At 33.7% G+C, this 20,684-nt stretch overlaps 1 protein-coding gene across 9 annotated transcripts in view; it reads right to left on the bottom strand.

Moving 5' to 3' along the window:
• Window positions 1-20,684, bottom strand: part of NAALADL2 (N-acetylated alpha-linked acidic dipeptidase like 2) — a 1,531,400-nt gene that overhangs the window by 393,195 nt on the left and 1,117,521 nt on the right. For all 9 annotated transcript variants that reach the window (XM_060100049.1, XM_060100047.1, XM_060100046.1 and 6 more), the window contains 3 exons: window positions 7,398-7,490; window positions 4,274-4,479; window positions 167-286 (listed from right to left, as the gene is read on the bottom strand). In XM_060100049.1, coding sequence (XP_059956032.1) covers window positions 167-286; window positions 4,274-4,479; window positions 7,398-7,490 — 419 coding nt within the window. The remainder of the gene's footprint in view (window positions 1-166; window positions 287-4,273; window positions 4,480-7,397; window positions 7,491-20,684) is intronic.

The following is a 20,684-nucleotide window of genomic DNA, read 5'->3' as shown; positions in this document are numbered from 1 at the left end:
GCCCAAAATAAATAAATAAATAAATAAATAAATATATTAAGAAAACAAAAAATCACTTAGGGATGTTTTTATGCATATTAAAAAAATGAAAATATCAAGAAATGCCAGATTATAGAGAAAAAGGCAGTTTTGCAAAATCATTTTATTCAAAAGTGGTTCATCTTACCTCAGCTACCAATTGCTGAAGAGATGGTGAAGCTACAGAGTGAAGACTTGAGTTACCGCTTACAGGACTGTGGAGACTAACATAAGCCACAACATTTTTCTGCAGAACCTTCTTGAAATCCTGACATTAAAAAAAAAAAAATTATCTTTAACAGAAATAAAAGTAACAGATTCCACTTTACCAGTTACATGTTGAATAATAAACACTTCCTACCTAAAATCATTACACTGCATAATACTTTTTTTTTTTAATGTAAAGCCATCCCATACTATTTACTAGAGTACCCAAGGGTCATAAAGGGGTTTTAAATAAGGGTGGTGAGGAGTTTCATATAACATACAATAAAATATTTTAAAGCATGTTCATGTTCCTAAAAAAGGTAAAAATTTAAGAGAAAATGTCCCTATGTGGTTAATATAGTATGAGATTCAACTTCAGAATACAGGATGGAATATTTGCTCTAGTGATAGCATTTAATTTTATAGTCATTGAATTAGAGAACAGACATAGATAAACCACTTCAGTGTTTAATAAAATCAGCCCTTTCCTTTGAAGTGTTGAGCTACTTTTTGCACAAAGCAGCTTTTTATTCTGAGCAAAATAGGGCATAATACAATTGTGGCCTTGCACATATTACTTGAAGTAAAACCTGATGCATTTCACCTACATTAGTAGAATAAAATGATTCCGTATAATAGTTTTTCTACTTTTCTGCTAAACCCTACTCCCCAAAATTGAAGACCACTGATCCTATTAATAATGTACCACTAAGAAGTCCTTCTGTTATTTGCTTCCTTTTCCTGTGCAAATATTTTTGTTTTGTTTTGTTTTGTTTTGTTTTGCGGTATGCGGGCCTCTCACTGTTGTGACCTCTCCCATTGCAGAGCACAGGGTCCGGACATGCAGGCTCAGCGGCCATGGCTCACGGGACCAGCCGCTCCGCGGCATGTGGGATCTTCCCAGACCGGGGCACGAACCCGTGTCCCCTGCATCGGCAGGCGGACTCTCAACCACTGCGCCACCAGGGAAGCCCTCCTGTGCAAATATTTAATGAGTAATTATCATGGTGGCAGTTCTATAGATATATCATAAAAATTGTATTATATTATTTTGTATCTTAGAAACATATCTTTCTTCTTCCAACACTATCAGATGAAAGTCTGCAAGGGCTTGTATACCTAGCAAATAGATAATATTATTCCTAGTTTATGTTGAAAATTCAGCTATACCTCTGTAAAAGAATTGAAAAGACAGTTTATTTAAAAATAAGTATTTTTAAATAAATAGAAATGATGAACTGTGGTTTGCACATAATATTGTTATAAAAAATGTCCATTATTACACAAGAGCTATAGAAAAACAGCTTCTATTTACATACTACCACACTGACAATGTCTATATGTCAGTCCATTTAACTCTCATGAGAACCTCACAACCTAGGCATTAATGTACTCACTAGAAGAATCAAGTCTTCAGAAGTTAATCTTGCCTAAGACCACTTGTTTTATGGTAGAAAGGATTTGAACTCAGATTTCTTTGACTGCAAAGTCTATAGTATTTCCACAATAGCCTGAAGATGAAAATTCTTCACAGGAGAAATGGTACTTTTTAAAGAACCTATTTAGTAAAATGTTATAATTTTCCTCAAGGATTGAAATCAGTATTGAGTCAAATCTCTTATAACTTTATCACTATAAATTCCATTTGACCAGTATAACCTAATCTTTTTAATTATAACTCTAAGTTTCAAGGGGTTCCTGTGTAAGCAAAATTAGAAAGGGCATTATGACCTGTCAACAAGTGCTTTCCTTACTCATCTTCATTAGGGAATATATTTAGTGCACAAATTGCTTTCATCTAAAAGAAAATCTTTCATTTTCAGAAGGAGTAGCTTTGATAAGAGTAGACAGAACAGGAAAACTAATAGTTTACTAAATTCCTCCTCAACCAGATTGTTACAAAAAGGCTTCATGAACTGTATTGAAATAATCTAAGATAGAGCAATTTACAATAGTACACTTTATAAGCTAATAATCAAATCTATATATTATTCACCATTTTCTTTGCTTATATATTTTTGCTTACCTAGTCAAGGAAAAAGCCAGAAAGTGACTGGATGTATAATTAGTTGTCAAATATGCATACATGCATATAATAAATACTCTAAGACAAAGGTTCCTAACCTTTTTGAATAGGAAGAGACTTTTCTACCATAAACCTTTTTTCCTATAGACTCCCCACAGTATAGAGTTGTATTTTTAGTATCTGTTGATTGAGAAACTATAAAATTACCAAAAGGTACAACAGAGTCAATAAACAAAATATTTTATTAACTACAAAAATATTTACTTAATTTGAAAATGTAATTGTTCACAGGCACACAAGGCCACAATATTGAACAAACTGCAGGTTACCATGCATGATGCTCAAATAAATTCAAGGACTGTTTGCAGGACACTTCATTTTCCCATGCAGAGGGGTTAAGGATATTTAGGAATTTAAGTTAGGAACTATTAATGTTACACAAGCCTACTTTGAGAACACAGCTTAGAAATACACATGCTAATTTAGAATTAACATGAGTTGACTATGAAGATTATTACATAGATATGGAGAGGGCTGTATGAGATAGTAGAATAAATTTTTGGAAAGAATCTTAAAGACATTTTTTTAAAAATGTGCCTTATTGTTACAAGAAAACTAAAACATTGTTTTCTTTATGATAAAAAAAAAAAATTCTGAATTAGTAAAACCATCCCAGATCACAAATATACTCCCCAGATTGTTTTTTAAACTGTTTATATCCTTAAAGTATGGAATTTGGAATAGAAGTTTGAGAGATTGGTTCAGCTATTACATTTTCCATCTTACTAAAAATTTGTCAATTCTAAAATGTTCTGTCAGCAATGGAATTTCTTTATTTGAACTAGTTCTTTTGAATAATGGGAAAAAATTCACACCACTAATTTGAATACAGAAAAGCATTTCAATTTGTGATGTGTGAATCTTGATAAATTTTACAACTGTAAAATTTTTCTCATTTTGAAGACTTCTCTCAAGTTAAAAAGATCTTTGCTATTTTCTTTTGTATACATTTTTTGATTTTTCTTGATAGCCAATAGACATTTTATCTTTTTTTTGAGTGATTAAATGAAAAATGAAACAAAAGAATTTCTCATTGTATATTTGAGATTTTTTTCTGCAAAGCTGAAGCAGTATACAAACTAGGATATCAAATGGTTTTATTTTCCTAGCTAAAGTTATGTAGGTTTTTTCCTACATATTTCCATTAAACTTCTTCTTATAAAGTCATAAAAATAAATAGAATATCTAAGAGTTTTATGATGTTTTTATTGTTGTTAATGTGGTTTCAATCCAAAGTTGTCATATCCCATTAAGAACACAGTGCATTTGTGAGACACAAACATATCAGAAATATTTGAACATTTACTCCAGTTTTATACTAACTGTGATCCATTGTACACAAGATTTCATTTGAACAAAGGCTTCCTAAGGTAGTTAGATAAGTGGATAGGTAGAGATATAGGTAGAAAAGAAGGAGCAGGGAGGTTGGGGTGTAAGAATAGAGGGAGGAAGGATTGAGGGGAGGGAGAATAAAAGGGTAGAAGGAAGGAAACTGCTATTTTGAGTCCAATCTCTATATTGTTTAGGTAAGGTATAATGATAAGTTAATAAACATTTTACGTACAAGATTGTTTCCTAATTCCAGAAAATTGCTAGAAAGTTAAAAAAAAAGTAATGGTATGTATCACTTGACCCTTTCTTGTCCAGTGCCTGTCAACCTAAGAAGAAACACAATAACCAGGTAAACACCACTGTGGGCGTAACAGAGTCTGTAGGTCTGGTAGCAACAAGAATAAGATAGCTGTAGATCATACACAAATCACTGTGGTCTAACTCTAATTCCCTAGCATTCTTAGAAGTGATCTCAGCAAATAAGCATACTGCACACCCTGGTTGAGATGCACATTCTTGTTCATGGCTTTATCAATTTGACTTTGTCTACTTTAGTCCAGAGCAAGAGCAAGAGTGAGAGAGTGACCGTGCAATTTTGAGAGCAAGGCATAGTAATTTATGAACATTTACCTCTCCCCATTCATACGAGCCAATATTTCCAAAAGCTGTTCCACCCCATGAACAGAAAACAATAGTGCGGTCTGGTCTCCACCCTCTCTTGACTCTTAACATCAAGGCCTGGATAAAAGCTGTGATGATGGCAGTGCTGCTGGCCCATTCTTGTCCATTATAACTGTATGCGGTATGATGATGACTGCCAACTATGATATAACGGTCTGCAAATAGAAGGCAACAAGAGCCATTATAATACAATATACATCTTAACAATAAATTTAATGACATTTACATGATCCTATTGCACAACTGAGCAACAATTATGCAAAACTGTTCTGATAATTAACACTAACATTTCCCCCCCACTGTCTTGACTCACACATCTGTGTATATCAAAGCAGAGGCAGCTGCTGAACTCAATTATGAATCCAAAGCTTAGATCCATATTACTGTCATCTGCAACATGCATATTAATTAATGAAGTATACAAATATGCCACAATGAAACCCTTATCTAACATTTTGCCAGAATCATAGTGGGAAGTGCCCTATAAACAATGTGCATATGCTCAGTAAGTATTAATGAACTATTCATATATTTGAAGGAACAGTTATTCAGTAGCTGTAAGTATTAAAAATGTGGTAGTCATGTATGGATTTTGCAATAAATGAAGTATTTAGGGAATCAGTTTTCACTTCCAACTTAGAGTTTTAGACCCTCTCCTTTTTCTGATGGAAAAAATAAATCATCATCGAAAGTCATCCAAATACTTTTTCTTTTTTGCATATTTTATTTCATATAATCATACAAAATCCATTAGATACTCTACTAGAAAGATCTCCATGACACATTGATGACTTCTGAATAATGTATATTGCTGACGGTTGTCAGTAATAAGGTAGACTAAAAATGTATCTCCAGAGTTTCCTCTGATTTTGCCAGTGAATGTTGTTGGTACACAGCTAAATTTACTTTATCAAGTAGCCCTACAATCTGTGTAAAAAGACTTTTCTTCATTAAGTGTCATTTCCTTAGGAGATGTCCCATAAGTTGATGGTTAAGTGTACAGAGTTTAAAGCCTTCCTGCTTGGGTTTGAATCCAGGCCATCCATCTTACTAGTTGTATGACCTTAGAAAGCTTATTTAGGCTCTCATGCCTTAAATTCTTCAACCATAAAATGGGAATAAAAATAGTACATACATCATTCAGTTGTTTTGAGTTTTAAGTAAGTTACTATTTGTAAGGCACTTTGAATAACATCTGACACATAATAAGTACTACACATGTATGGAATGAATGAATCACACCTTGACTTCATGGCATCAAAACACTACTTTACTGGAAACATAACTGTGTGAAGCTATTTTAGTTTTCCACACTGATATTGGAACCAACAATAATTTGATCTGTCAATAATTTATCAAACTTAATTAATGGTATACACAGTGTGCCTGCAATGTTGAATTGATTCACTCATCTCCCAGATATGTATAAAAATTCTGTTTGGAATTGTCTGTATTCTGGATAAACCATATATAAAAACCTTAATACTAACTGATGGTTATTTCTATTTTTCAGAGTCATTAAATAAGAAAAGTATGTGAATGAGCAGCCAATATTTTTGTGTAGAATTCAAATAAATAAAAATTGAGAAGTTTTACATATTACACACTGAGGAATACTACTAATAAATAGACTTTTTTAATTTGGGTTTTTTTTTCTACATTGAATTCAATAAGGAAAGTTGTTTTTTTTTTTTTTTTTTTATCCTACAGTGAGTATAGTTTTGTACAGTTTGGTTTTTCAAAAATAACTAGCAAATGTAGCAATGATGATAAATATTTCTAATGCTTCAATTAGAGATCCTTATGATATAAATTTGTTGAAATGGTTGAAATGCAATAGTGACAATTTCTAAATTCATTTATATCTTGTATTTAAAAATATTATGATCAGAGGTTGTTCATCAGAGGTTGCTAATGTAAGGAAACCAGAGAGAAGATATCTGTGAATTTTTAAAGAGTTGGTTGGCAGGAAACTTGATGGGAATGTAAAACTTGATCTCAGAATTTCCTGGGTTAGCAATTATGGAGTCAGTTTGACTAAAATCATGGAGAAGAATTATGCTCCAAGGATAACTTGAGTAAATATCCCAACCAAATCAATAACAATGGCACAAATGTACTAAAAGACTACTGCATTCTACCATGTAAAACAAGCACAGCAGACAGTAATATGTCATTCAACCTCACAATATGTTCAGAAGTGTTGTTAATTAATATATTTGTCAGTTATTTTCACTTTTTTAGCCTATACAGTATCATCTGAAGATTCCATAAGCATCCCATAACAAGGTATAAAACTATTTAAAATGTAACCAGGTGATCCTTTTCATAAGCACCTTCAAAACCTAAGCCAAGCAAACATTAGGCAGAATTGTCAGTGGACCAAGGGTCAGAGATGGGACACAGACTAATAATGAAAGATTTGAAAACCAAAATTTTTATTTTTTTAAAAACACATAATTAGGTGCTTCCCTGGTGGCGCAGTGGTTGAGAGTCCGCCTGCACATGCAGGGGACATGGGTTTGTGCCCCGGTCCGGGAGGATCCCACCTGCCGCAGAGCGGCTGGGCCTGTGAGCCATGGCCGCTGAGCCTGTGCGTCCAGAGCCTGTGCTCTGCAATGGGAGAGGCCACAAAAGTGAGAGGCCCGTGTACGGCAAAACAAAAACAAAAACAAAAACACATAATAAAAACTAAAATATTTCCTTTTTAAAAAAGTATTTTCTTGATATAAATAAAATCTTCAGTGGTGTTACAGTGAATAAAAGAAAAAGAAAACATTGGTTTCTATAGCTTTTACTCACAGGTACACGCCAATTTAACAAATCTAAACTCTGTTTTCTCCATTTTGTTTTGTTTTCCCTGTTACACTCTCTACTATGATTTATCTTTGAAGGGATTTGGTAAGAAAGAATAAAGACCTGCTTCTTGGTTTTATATACCACCCTTTAGAGTGGTATGAACTTGTAATTACATCTAACGTAGGACATTTAACTATGTTATTAAATTGTTACAGGGCATTTTCTTGTGATATTTCATATAAAGTGTAGATTATAAATATTTGGGTCTACTTACCTGGAGATGTCGAGCCCTTTAAATATCCAACAACATTAGTAACTGTTTCAAATTTTGTGACTGTCTGAATTTGCATGCTGACAATTCTTTCCTCTGGGGGGGAAAAGAAAATTAAAATATACTTGTTTCTCTATATTCTGCTGTTTCTTTTTTCTTAAAGCATTCAAATTTATTTATCCAATATGATTAGACAAATAATTCCAAACAACTGAATCTTTCTAGATAACCAACATTATACTTTTTGGCAAATATGTATTTGAAACTTTGTGTAGACATTATTTTAGGTGCTTGTTATATAATGATGACTAAGATACAATTGCTAGCCTCATAGAACTTCAGAACCATAAATAGGCAATTCTAAATTTCACATTAAAAACTTCAGTGTGGTTCAACAGGAAAGCACACAGAACAAGACCTCAAGGAGATGTGGAAAACTCATATTTTTTAAAAAGAAAAAAATCAGATAAAAATATTTTCAAAGAATTTTAAGTACTGTCTAGCTTCAGAAAAATAGCATGTGAAGATGATTTAACTTTTTTTGTATGATTCATTATTATATTTTCATATTGAAAACTATAAAGCATTACACAAATTAAAATAATAGAGATTCTTAAAACTACACATTTTCAAATCTTGGAGTTTTCATTTCTACCTGTGTTTGTAGGTCTGTCACCTCTCTACTAAATCTCTGCCACCTGCCCTGCCTCTTTGAGTTCTTCTATTCATGCTTGATATTCAAAAATTTTGACAACAAATAAGACAAAGACACCAATCAGAAAGGACTTCGGTCACAGCCCTGAAGTGGTCTTTGAAGGTCTTTGGTGATGACATGTGTTAATCCTGTATTTGATGGATCCTGGGAAGTCTGGGGGCTGGGGGTGGGGATGGGAAGGTGGTTTCACTAGGAGAGGTCCAAGGGCAGCCAAGTGGTACTGTTGGGGAGAGGGTGGCAATTAGAAAGCAAGTAATGCAATGTAGACATGTTATACTGATGGGCCTTCAAATGTCACTTCTTACTGCTATATGAAAACTGTTATGATAAATAAGTTGCTTCTTTCTTTAAACGTGCCCTACTAACAATTTAAATAGAAAATCAGTACACTGAATAAATTATGACTAAACAAGAATAAAGAGATTTCAAGAGAACACCTGAGTGCCTCATATAGGAGAAAAGGAAATCTGCTTATTGTGTATTGTGAGCATTGCAATCTGAGTATTGCAGTTCTAATTTATGTGCTATGCATTTCTGTTCAATATTTTTAAGTAGTATACTTTGTGGGTTTTTTAAGATCAGTTTCAAAATACAGAAAAACTGAGCAAAAAACACAGAGTTCCTAAATACCCTCTCTCCCCTGCCCCTATTATTAACATCTTACATTAGCATGATCAATATCTGTTACCATTAATGAGACAATATTAATACATTAAGTCCATAATTTATATTAAGGGTCACTCTTTCTATTGTACACTCTATGGGTTTTGACATATGCATAATGGCATGTATCCACAATTATAGCATCATATAGAATAGTTTCATTGCCCTAAAAATTTCTTGTGCTATACCTGCTGATACTTTCCTCTCTCCCTTCCTCTTGAGCTCCTGGCAACCACTGATCTTTTAAATATCTCTACAGTTTTGTCTTTTCCAGAATGTGATACACTTGAAATCATATGTTTATTTTTAGTTATTAATTCCCTGTTCTAGGTTTGTTCCAAATTGTCCAGATAAATGAACTTTAGATGAGGCAGTCATGAACTTATAGTTGTTGTTTTTAATGTTTTCATCTTATTTTTGAGTTAGAAAACCAGAGAAGATTCTTCAGCTATATCTAAGATTCAATATTAATTTCTTTTTCAAATTCAGCAGTGAGAAAACCTTATAATATGTACAAATGTAAGGCAAACTCCTTGAAATATTACCTTATGTTAATATAGTGCCTTACAATTTATATTTCCATTTGCACACACATATACTAATTCTCATTGGATCTCTTTTTCTCCGTGAAGCATTAATGAAGCTGTTATCCTTGTTACTGCATTTCATTTTAACCAGTGCCATATTGTTTTAATTAACAGAACTTTATCATGACTGAAGTAATGGGTCCCCTACCACCACCACCACCATCATCGTCATTGTTTCTTTTAATTATTATTCAACTTAGGGGGATTTATGGACCACTACTTTCATATAAACTTTTATATTAGTTTTTCATGTGCCATAGAAAGACATTTCAGGATTTCATTAGGATTGTATTAAATTAATGGAACCATTTGAGAAAATCATGCATTTTATCTATGAATATGATGTACCTCTCAATTTATTTCAGTTGATTTTATGTCTTTTATGAAGTTTTATATATTTCTTTATAAAAGGTTTGCACAACTATTATTAAATTTATTCTTAAGCTTTTCCTGCTATGTTAACAAAATATAGCATTTATAATTATTTTACTGTGTATAAGCATGCTATTTAATTTCATATATTAGTCTTATAACAAACCTTCTTGTTAATCTCCTATAGGTTTTAATGGTTAATCTATAGGGTTTTAATTTTTGTTAATTTCACTGTAGAAACATACCAAAAAATAGTTTTGCTTATTCCTTTTAAAACTGTAAAGCTTTTATCTACTGCTCTCATCATTTTGTATAGGACTGCCAGTGCACTGTGGAATGGAGGCAGTAAAAGCAGCATTCCTTGGTCCTTTCCTTGTGTTCTTCACTTCTACAAAATGCTTCTACAACTGTGTTTTTTTTTAAGTTTGCTATAGGTGCCTGGGAAATTCCTTTTATAAGGAAGATCACTTTTGTTCTTCCTTTGCAAATAGATTTTAGCATAAACAGATGTTGAATCAACTTTTAAGATAATTTCAAGGCTTTTCACTTTACAATGTTAAAAAACGCATGTATTCCTGGAATAAACCCTTCTTGGTCATGATATATTTTCTGTCTTTGGTTACTAATATGTTCAGGATATATGCATATATATTTATAAGTGGCTTATTGATCATTATACTTCTCAATTTTTTCTTGTCTGATTTTGATATGTGGATTATATAACCTCACAAATGTTTAGTGATCTTTGCTTTTCATTGATTCTGAAAGAGTTTAGGTAGCACAGACATTATCCATTTTACAAAGGAGAGTTAGTGTTCATATATAAAACTATGTCATCCTGGTATTTTTTGTGTGTGTTGCGGGGAGAAGTACATTTTCACTCAATGTATATTTTCATTTTATTTCACTTAATATTTTCAAATTATTAACGAATATAAGTAAATTCAGATTTTTACATGTGTATTTCTTCTAAATGCATTTAGCTGTTTGCTTTATTCTTATGCTTCAGAAAAAATAGTGTCATTTAACTATAATTTTGTTTCCTTTCCTGTTTCTAACATCAATTTACTTCTGTCTTTTTTGTTTCCCTTCATCACTTTTACTAGAGTTTAGCTAATTTTTTAGAATTTTCAGAAAACCAGTTTTAGGATTTGTGGATCCTCAATATTTTTTCTTTATTTTTTACTTCAATATTATGTTCTATGCTTATTAGTATCTTTGTTAAATTTTGCCTGAATATATTCTCTGGGGTTTTTTAACATAAATTTTTAAGTTAAAACGCTTAGCTCACTACTTTTTAATCTTTATACGTCTTTAAGGCTACAGATTTTCTATTGCAGGGAAGCACACTAATTTTGATATATGGTGTTATTATCTTACAAATTCTAGCATTTTAAATTTCTATGATAATTATTTCTATAATAAATATATTAGTTCAAAGAATTTTTAAAATATTCAAATATAAGTTGTGAGTTACTGTTTTAATATTGATACCTAGCTTAATTTAATTATGAACTGAGAGCAAGGTCTATATACTACTGATACTTTGATTATAGGTGAGTTTTGTGACCCTGTAGCCTATTACATCTGATAAATAGAGAATAAACGTTTTTGTACATGTTCCATATAAAGAATGTGCATTCCCTATTACAGGGATGTAACATTTCATATATAGGTCCAGTAAATCAAGCTTGAAAACTCTATGGCTATAACTTTATTAACTGTTCTACATATTCTCTCTGTTAATTATTGAGACATGTTAAAGTTTCCCATTTGATGCTAATTTATCAATTTATCTTGGCAATAGTATAATATTTTTCCTTGTATATTTTTAGACTACTTAGTTATGTGTATACAAGTTTGGAATTGCTACAACTTCCTGATTTCTATATAGATTATATAGAACAATTATTCTTTATATTGTTTCTATCCCAATTTTTCTCCCTAAAGTCTCCCCACCATTAATATAATTATTCCATCTTTTTATTGCTTAGTGTTTCTCCAATACTTATTTTCCCAGCATTGCATTTGTTTTTGTCAGGCATCCCAGGAGCATTTCTGGCTTGGGCACAATTTTTATGCTAATTTTTTGGCTTGATGTTTCTATACTACAATGTTAGTGAAAATTCTGAGCCAGGATTTTTTATTTCTAGAGACATTAAAAAATATATATTTTTAAATTTTTTCATCCAGAGCTCAGGCAGAAGAAAGTTTTCTCCACCAGTGTGTGGATTTCTTTCTAGTTTTCCTACTTTAACTCCATGGTCCTGGTTTATATAGATGTTAGTTACAACTCCTTTCTCCCTATAGGCTCATAACCATGTCTTTTGTTCCCATGTGAGTTCTATATTCTCACTCTAATTTACCTAATTCACTGGGATCCATGACCTCCCAAAACTAGGTAACCAGAGGGTCAACTCTTCTGCTTATTTCTCTGATATTTCATTCTGTTTTCATCTTTCCTTCTGGACATTTTACTTTTTTTTTTTTGATAGATGCTTTTAAAGACATTTTTTTCTTATGTCTCATACAGAGTTCCTAGACATTTGCATGAACAGTTTTCAAATTATTTTACCTGACCTCCTCTACATCCTTAAGTCTAAGAGTTTTATTTAAAAGCAACATAGAGGTCTGAGAAAGTTGAAGACAACCTTTTTTGCAAGGATATTATAATTACATTGGTTCTTTTCAACTGACAGAAGAACTTCCTTATGTGTCACAGGGCCAAGACCAGGTCCAAATAATGGCATGCAACATAGCAAAAAGCAGCTTTTCATCTATTTATTTACAACCCTACACATGATGTTGATCCTAATACATGTTGTTTCATAGTATTCCATACCCATGTCTGAAAATAAATGTACATAGAGCCTGTTTTCCATCACTAAAAGCAGCACTATGATCACACTTTCAATTTTAATAATAAATATCAGTAAAATCTTGGATAAACTTTCACATCCATATTGCTGTTGGCATTGCTAATTTAAACAACCCATAGGTAAAGTAATATTATTCTTCATAGCAATAATGTTAGCAAAAAAATCTTGTACTTTGGAATTTATTCTACAAGAATAATTGTACTCTTTGCAGTACAATTATAGTAGCAATTACAGAAAACAACATAGATTTCCCAAACAGCAAAATTACTTAGAAAATTGCAATAAAATGTGTGGCTGTTAAAATATAAATTAATATGTAGAAACATGGGTACACTAGAAGTGAAAAGAACAGAATACAAATATGAATATACAGATATATATAATGATTGAACTTAGGTAAAATGTATATTTATGGTAACCTATTTAAAAAGAGAGATTAATAACTTAAACATAAATTGGGTTAGGTAAAGACATTTCTCCAAAGAAAATATACAGATAGCCAAAAGGCACGTGAAAAGATGTTCAATATCACTAATTATTAGAGAAATTCAAATCAAAACTGCAATAAGATATCACCTCACACTAGTCAGAATAGCCATCATCAAAAAATCTGTGAACAAAAAAATGTCAGAGAGGGTGTGGAGAAAAGGAAACCCTCCTATACTGTTGGTGGGAATGTAAATTGGTACAGCCACTATGGAGAACAGTATGGATGTTCTTTAAAAAACTAAAACTAGAGTTGCCATATGTCCCAGCAATGCCACTCTTGGACATATGTCAGGAGGAAAACACAGTTCAAAAGGATACATGTACCCCAATGTTCACTGCAGCACTGTTTACAATAGCAAAGACATGGAAGCAACTTAAATGTGCATCAACAGATGAATGGATAAAGAAGATGTGGTACATATATACAATGGAATATTATTCAGCCATTAAAAAGAATGAAATAATGCCATTTGCAGTGACATGGATGGACCTGGAGATTATCATACTAAGTGAAGTACATCAGACAGAGAAAGACAAATATATGATATCACTTATATGTGGAATCTAAAAAAATATGATACAAATGAACTTATTTACAAAACACAAACAGACTCACAGACTTAGAGAATGAACTTATGGTTACAAGAGTGGAAGGGTTGGGGAGAGGCAGGGATAGATTGGGAGTTTGGGATTGACATTTACAACACTGCTATATTTAAAATAAAATGCCTTTCCATGAAAAGAAAATTAGGAGATGTAGAAAAGGCAAGATCATATAACTGATAAGCAAAGAAAACATAGATGATGAAAGTAGATCCATAGGTGATTGAGATATTGGAATTAGCAGACAAGGACTTTAAAATAACTATACTTGTTACCTGGGGGTGTAACTGGTGGGGGACTCCTAGGGGTGCTTGTTGTATTGTTTCTTGATCTGGGTGCTGGTTACATAAGTGTGCTCAACTGTGAAAATTAAGTGGGCTATACAATTATGATTTGTGTTGTTTTCTGAATATGTCACATTTAATAAATTTATTTATTTAAAAAAATTTTTGGCTCCATTGGGTCTTTGTTGCTGCGCACAGGCTTTCTCTAATTGCGGTGAGTGGGGGCTACTCTTTGTTGTGGTGTGCGGGCTTCTCATTGTGGTGGCAGGCTCTTGGCACCCAGGCTCTAGAGTGCAGGGTCAGTAGTTGTGGCACATGGGCTTAGCTGTTCTGCGGCATGTGGGATCTTCCTGGACCAGGGATTGAACTTGTGTCCCCTGCACTGGCAGGCGGACATCTAACCACTGCACCACCAGGGAAGTCCCTATAAGTCACATTTAAATGAAAAGGTTTAAAAGCTAAAATTGTTTGACCTAATGACCAGTGGCTTAGTCTGAAAGACCTCTGTCTATAAAGTACAATCTATTAAAAGCACAAAACATGCAAAACAAAAATTTTTTAAATGTGTGTAGTTTTAATTGAGATTTACTATAAATGTAAAATACACACTGGATTTTGAAGACTTAGAATGAAAAAAAATGTAAACCATTTCATTACTAAGTTTGCATATTGATGACAATATATTGATAATATTTTGGATACACTGAATTAAATATGTTATTAAAGTTAAAAAATAAATAAAATAAATAACTTGGGTTAGGAAGTCCTGCCTGTGTCAGTAGGGGTGAAACACTATCATAAAGAGGCTTAAGCAAACCTGAACTCTGGCCATTTATTTCTCTTTTCCAAATCCCAGGGATGGTGAAATGAAAACCTTAAGGGGATTATCTTCTCCTTATAACATCAAAACTCTGAAAACTGGGGCTTCCTGGTGAACCAGCAAAAAATGATGGTGGTTTAGAATGGTTTCATTGTAACTGGAACACAATGACTCTCTCTAATTATATGAACCCATGAAGATATAAACTGGGGCCTGACCTCAGGTCTGCCCTCCTATAAGTCACAAGAAGATGGCCAATTTCTCCAGGGCAACATGAACTCCAAGCTAAAGTATTAGATATCTGAGATCCACACCCTCATAAAAGAAAGTTAACACAATGAACACATATAATACTCAAAGTAAACATATTAAAACACACAATACATTAATTTAAAAATATGCATTATAACTAAACTCACTAAAAGAAAAGGGACTGCATTAGCAATAAGAAACAACCTGAAAACATTTTTTTTAAAAAGAGGAAATAAGAGGTATGAAAAATAGAATAATTGAAAGAAATATACCAATAGGTAGGGAGAGTAGAGAGAGATTGTAAGGAATAGATAGATATAAATGAAACATAAATTCAAGATATAGAAGATCAGATTCAGACTTTTTTCCAAGAAACCACAGAAAGGAATGAAAACATAAAATATAAACATACAAGTAAAAGACGCAATGAATAGAAATGGGAGTTCTAGAAAGAACACCAGAAGGAGGAAAAAAATATGGAGGAGAGAAAATGGTTGAAGAAAATATTTATTTTTATTATTATCTTTCCAGAGAAGAGGAGAAGCATCTACATACTTTAGCACAAAATTTAAAGGCATGAAAGACAAACAAAAAAATACTAAAAGTTCCCCAAGTCAAAAACTAGACCACTTACAAAAAGAACAAGAATCAGATTGGTACAAAGCATGTCAAAAACAACATAATACAAGAAGGTCATAAGTTAATATTGTTAAAGAAATAAAAAATAGCAAGAGGAAATTTAAACCTAGAATATTTGGCAACAAGGAAGTGAGGACAATCTAGGCATCCATCCTTGGAGTAATGGATGTATCAAATAGAGTAAAGCTACTATTTAAATATTCTATAGCACTTAGAAGAAATGAAGTAAATGTATCGTTTACAACATGGATAAATATTAACTACAGACTGCTAAATGAAAAGAAAAAACTAAGAAACAAATATACTGCTCAAGAATATTTATGTGAATTAAACATTCATGTACTCAATCCGCTTGACTGCTGATGCATGGGGCTGGGTTCCTTCCCTGTTGGTTGTTTTGCTTGAGGCAACCCAACACTGGAGCCTACCTGGGCTCTTTGGTGGGGCTAATGTCAGACTCTGGGTGGGTTGATGCCAAGAAGTACTTCGCAGAAATTCTGCTGCCAGTGTCCTTGTCCCCAGAGTGAGCCACAGCCAATGCCCACCCCTGCAGGAGATGCTACAACACTAGCAGAGTGTCCTTGTCCCCAGGGTGAGCCACAGCCATCCCCCGCCTCTGCAGGAGACACTCCAACACTAGCAGGAATTCCTCCTCCCATTGCCGGTACCCCAGGTTCTGAAGCCTGACGTGGGGCTCATAACCTTCACCCCACTGTGTGGATGAAAGTCTTCTGTTGCTGCAGCCAGGAGTCAGTGCTGTGCCTCTGAGGTGGGAGAGCCAACTTCAGGACACTGGTCCTGAAGAGACCTCCCAGCTCCACATAATATCAAATGGTGAAAATCTCCCAGAGATCTCCAGCTTCACTCAACGACCAGCAAGCTACAGTGCTGGACACCCTATGCCAAACAACTAGCAAGACAGGAACACAACACCACCCATTAGCAGAGAGTCTGCCTAAAATCATAATAAATCCACAGACACCCCCAAAACACACCACCAGACGTGGACCTGCCCACCAGAAAGACAAGATCCAGCCTCATACACCAGAACACAGGCACTAGTCCCATTCACCAGGAAGCCTACACAAACCACTGAACCAACCTTAGCCACTGGGGACAGACACCAAAAACAATGGGAACTAAAAACCTGCAGTCTGCAAAAAGGAGACCCCAAACACGGTAAGATAAGCAAAATGAGAAGACAGAAAAACACACAGCAGATGAAGGAGCAAGATAAAAACCCACCATACCTAACAAATGAAGAGGAAGTATGTAGTCTACCTGAAAAAGAATTCAGAATAATGATAATAAAGATGATAAAAAACCTTGGAAATAGAATAGACAAAATGTAAGAAACATTTAACAAGTACCTAGAAGAACTAAAGATGAAACAAGCAACGATGAACAACACAATAAATCAAATTAAAAATACTCTACATGGGATGAATAGCAGAATAACTGAGGTAGAAGAACGGATAAGTGAGGTGGAAGATAAAATAGTGGAAATAACTACTGCAGAACAGAATAAAGAAAAAAGAATGAAAATAAATGAGGACAGATTCAGAGACCTCTGGGACAACATTAAAGGCACCAACATTCGAATTATAGGGGTCCCAGAAGAAGAAGAGAAAAAGAAAGGGACTGAGAAAATATTTGAAGAGATTATAGTTGAAAACTTCCCTAATATGGGAAAGGAAATAGTTAATCAAGTCCAGGAGGCACAGAGAGTCCCATACAGAATAAATCCAAGGAGAAATACGCCAAGACACATATTAATCAACTGTCAAAAATTAAACAAAACATATTAAAAGCAGCAAGGGAAAAACAACAAATAGCACAAAAGGGAATCCCCATAAGGTTAACCACTGATCTTTCAGCAGAAACTCTGCAAGCCAGAAGGGACTGGCAGGACCTATTTAAAGTGAAGAAGGAGAAAAACCTACAACCAAGGTTACTCTACCCAGCAAGGATCTCACTCAAATTTGATGGAGAAATTAAAACATTTACAGACAAGCAAAAGCTGAGAGAGTTCAGCACGACCATACCAGCTTTACAACAAATGCTAAAGGAACTTCTCTAGGCAAGAAACACAACAGAAGGAAAAGACCTACAATAACAAACACAAAACAGTTAAGAAGTGGGAATAGGAACATACATATCAATAATTACCTTAAATGTAAATGGACTAAATGCTCCTACCAAAAGACACAGATTGGCTGAATGGATACAAAAATAAGACCCATATATAGGCTGTCTACAAGAGACCCACTTCAGACCTAGAGACACATACAGACTGAAAGTAAGGGGATGGAAAAAGATATTCCATGCAAATGGAAACCAAAAGAAAGCTGGAGTAGCAATTCTTATATCAGACAAAATAGACTTTAAAATAAAGACTATTAGAAGAGACAAAGAAGGATACTACATAAGGATCAAGGGATTGATCCAAGAAGAAGATATAACAATTGTAAATATTTATGCACCCAACATAGGAGCACCTCCATGCATAAGGCAAATACTAACAGCCATAAAAGGGGAAATTGACAGTAACACATTCATAGTAGGGGAATTTAACACCCCACTTTCACCAATGGAAAGAGCATTTAAAATGAAAATAAATAAGGAAACACAAGCTTTAAATGATACATTAAACAAGATGGACTTAATTGATATTTATAGGACATTCCATCCAAGAACAACAGAATACGCATTTTTCTCAAGTGCTCATGGAACATTCTCCAGGATAGATCATATCTTAGGCTACAAATCACACCTTGGTAAATTTAAGAATATTGAAATTTTATCAAGTATCTTTTCCAACAACAATGTTATGAGACAAGATATCAATTACAGAAAAAGATATGTAAAAAATACAAACACATGGAGGTTAAACAATACACTACTGAATAACGAAGTGATCACTGAAAAAATCAAAGAGGAAATTACAAAATAACAATGGAGACACAACAAGCCAAAACCTATGGGATGCAGGAACACCAGTTCTAAGAGGGAATTTTATAGTAATACAATCCTACCTTTAGAAACAGGAAAAATCTTAAATAAACAACCTAACCTTCTACCTAAAGCAATTAGAAAAGAAGAAGAAACAAACCCCAAATTTACCAGAAGGAAAGAAATCATAAAAATCAGATCAGAAATAAATGAAAAAGAAATGAAGGAAATGATAGCAAAGATCAATAAAACTAAAAGCTGGTTCTTTGAGAAGATAAACAAAATTGATAAACCATTAGCCAGACTCATCAAGAAAAAGAGAGAGAAGACTCAAATCAATAGAATTAGAAATGAAAAAGGAGAAGTAACAACTGACACTGCAGAAATACAAGAGATCAAGAGAGATTACTACAAGCAACGGTATGCCAATAAAATGGACAACCTTGAAGAAATGGACAAATTCTTAGAAATGCACAACCTGCCAAGCCTGAACCAGGAAGAAATAGAAAATAGGAACAGACCAATCACAAGCACTGAAATCGAAACTGTGATTAAAAATCTTCCAACAAACAAAAGCCCAGGGCCAGGTGGCTTCATAGGTGAAATCTATCTAACATTTAGAGAAGAGCTAACACCTATACTTCTCAAACTCTTCTAAAATACAGCAGAGGGAGGAACACTCCCAAACTCTTTCTACAAGGCCACCATCACCTTGATACCAAAACCAGACAAGGATGTCACAAAGAAAGAAAACTACAGGCCAATATCACTGAGGAGCATAGATGCAAAAATCCTTAACAAAATACTAGCAAACAGAATCCAACAGCACATTAAAAGGATCATACACCATGATCAAGTGGGGATTATTCCAGGAATGCAAGGATTCTTCAATATATGCAAATCAATCAATGTGATACACCATATTAACAGATTGAAGGAGAAATACCATATGATCATCTCAATAGATGCAGAGAAAGCTTTTGACAAAATTCAACACCCATTTATGATAAAAACCCTGCAGAAAGTAGGCATAGAGGGAACTTTCCTCGACATAATAAAGGCCATATATGAAAAACTCATAGCCAACATCGTCCTCAATGGTGAAAAACTGAAAGCATTTCCAGTAAGATTAGGAACAAGACAAATTTGCCCAATCTCACCACTCTTATTCAACACAGTTTTGCAAGTTTTAGCCACAGCAATCAGAGAAGAAAAGGAAATAAAAGGAATCCAAATCAGAAATGAAGAAGTAAAGCTGTCACTGTTTGCAGATGACATGATACTATACATAGACAATCCTAAAGATGCCACCAGAAAACTACTAGGGCTAATCAATGAATTTGGTAAAGTAGCAGGATACAAAATTAATGCACAGAAATCTCTGGCATTCCTATACATTAATGATGAAAAATCTGAAAGTGAAATCAAGGAAACACTCCCATTTACCATTGCAACAAAAAGCATAAAATATCTAGGAATAAACCTACCTAAGGAGACAAAAGACCTGTATGCAGAACATTATAAGACACTGATGAAAGAAATTAAGGATGATACAAATAGATGGAGAAATATACCATGTTCTTGGATTGGAAGGATCAACCTTGTGAAAATGACTACTACCCAAAGCAATCTACAGATTCAATGCAATCCCTATCAAACTACCACTGCCATTTTTCACAGAACTAGAACAACACATTTCACAATTGTATGGAAACACAAAAGACTCTGAAGAGACAAAGCAATCTTGAGAATGAAAAATGGAGCTGGAGGAATCTGGTTCCCTGGCTTCAGACTATACTACAAAGCTACAGTAATCGAGACAGTATAGTACTGGCACAGAAACTGAAATAAAGATCAATGGAACAGGATAGAAATCCCAGAGATAACCCATGCACATATGGTCATCTTATGTTTGATAAAGAAGGCAGGAATGTAGTGGAGAAAGGAGAGCCTCTTCAATAAGTGGTGCTGGGAAAATTGGACAGGTACATGTAAAAGTATGAGATTAGATCACTCCCTAACACCATACACAAAA

This window comes from Mesoplodon densirostris, chromosome 5 (genome assembly GCF_025265405.1).
Source record: "Mesoplodon densirostris isolate mMesDen1 chromosome 5, mMesDen1 primary haplotype, whole genome shotgun sequence".
Taxonomy (NCBI): domain Eukaryota; kingdom Metazoa; phylum Chordata; class Mammalia; order Artiodactyla; family Ziphiidae; genus Mesoplodon; species Mesoplodon densirostris.
The sequence above is the reverse complement of the archived record's forward strand: the minus strand, read 5'-3'. Positions and strand labels throughout refer to the sequence as shown.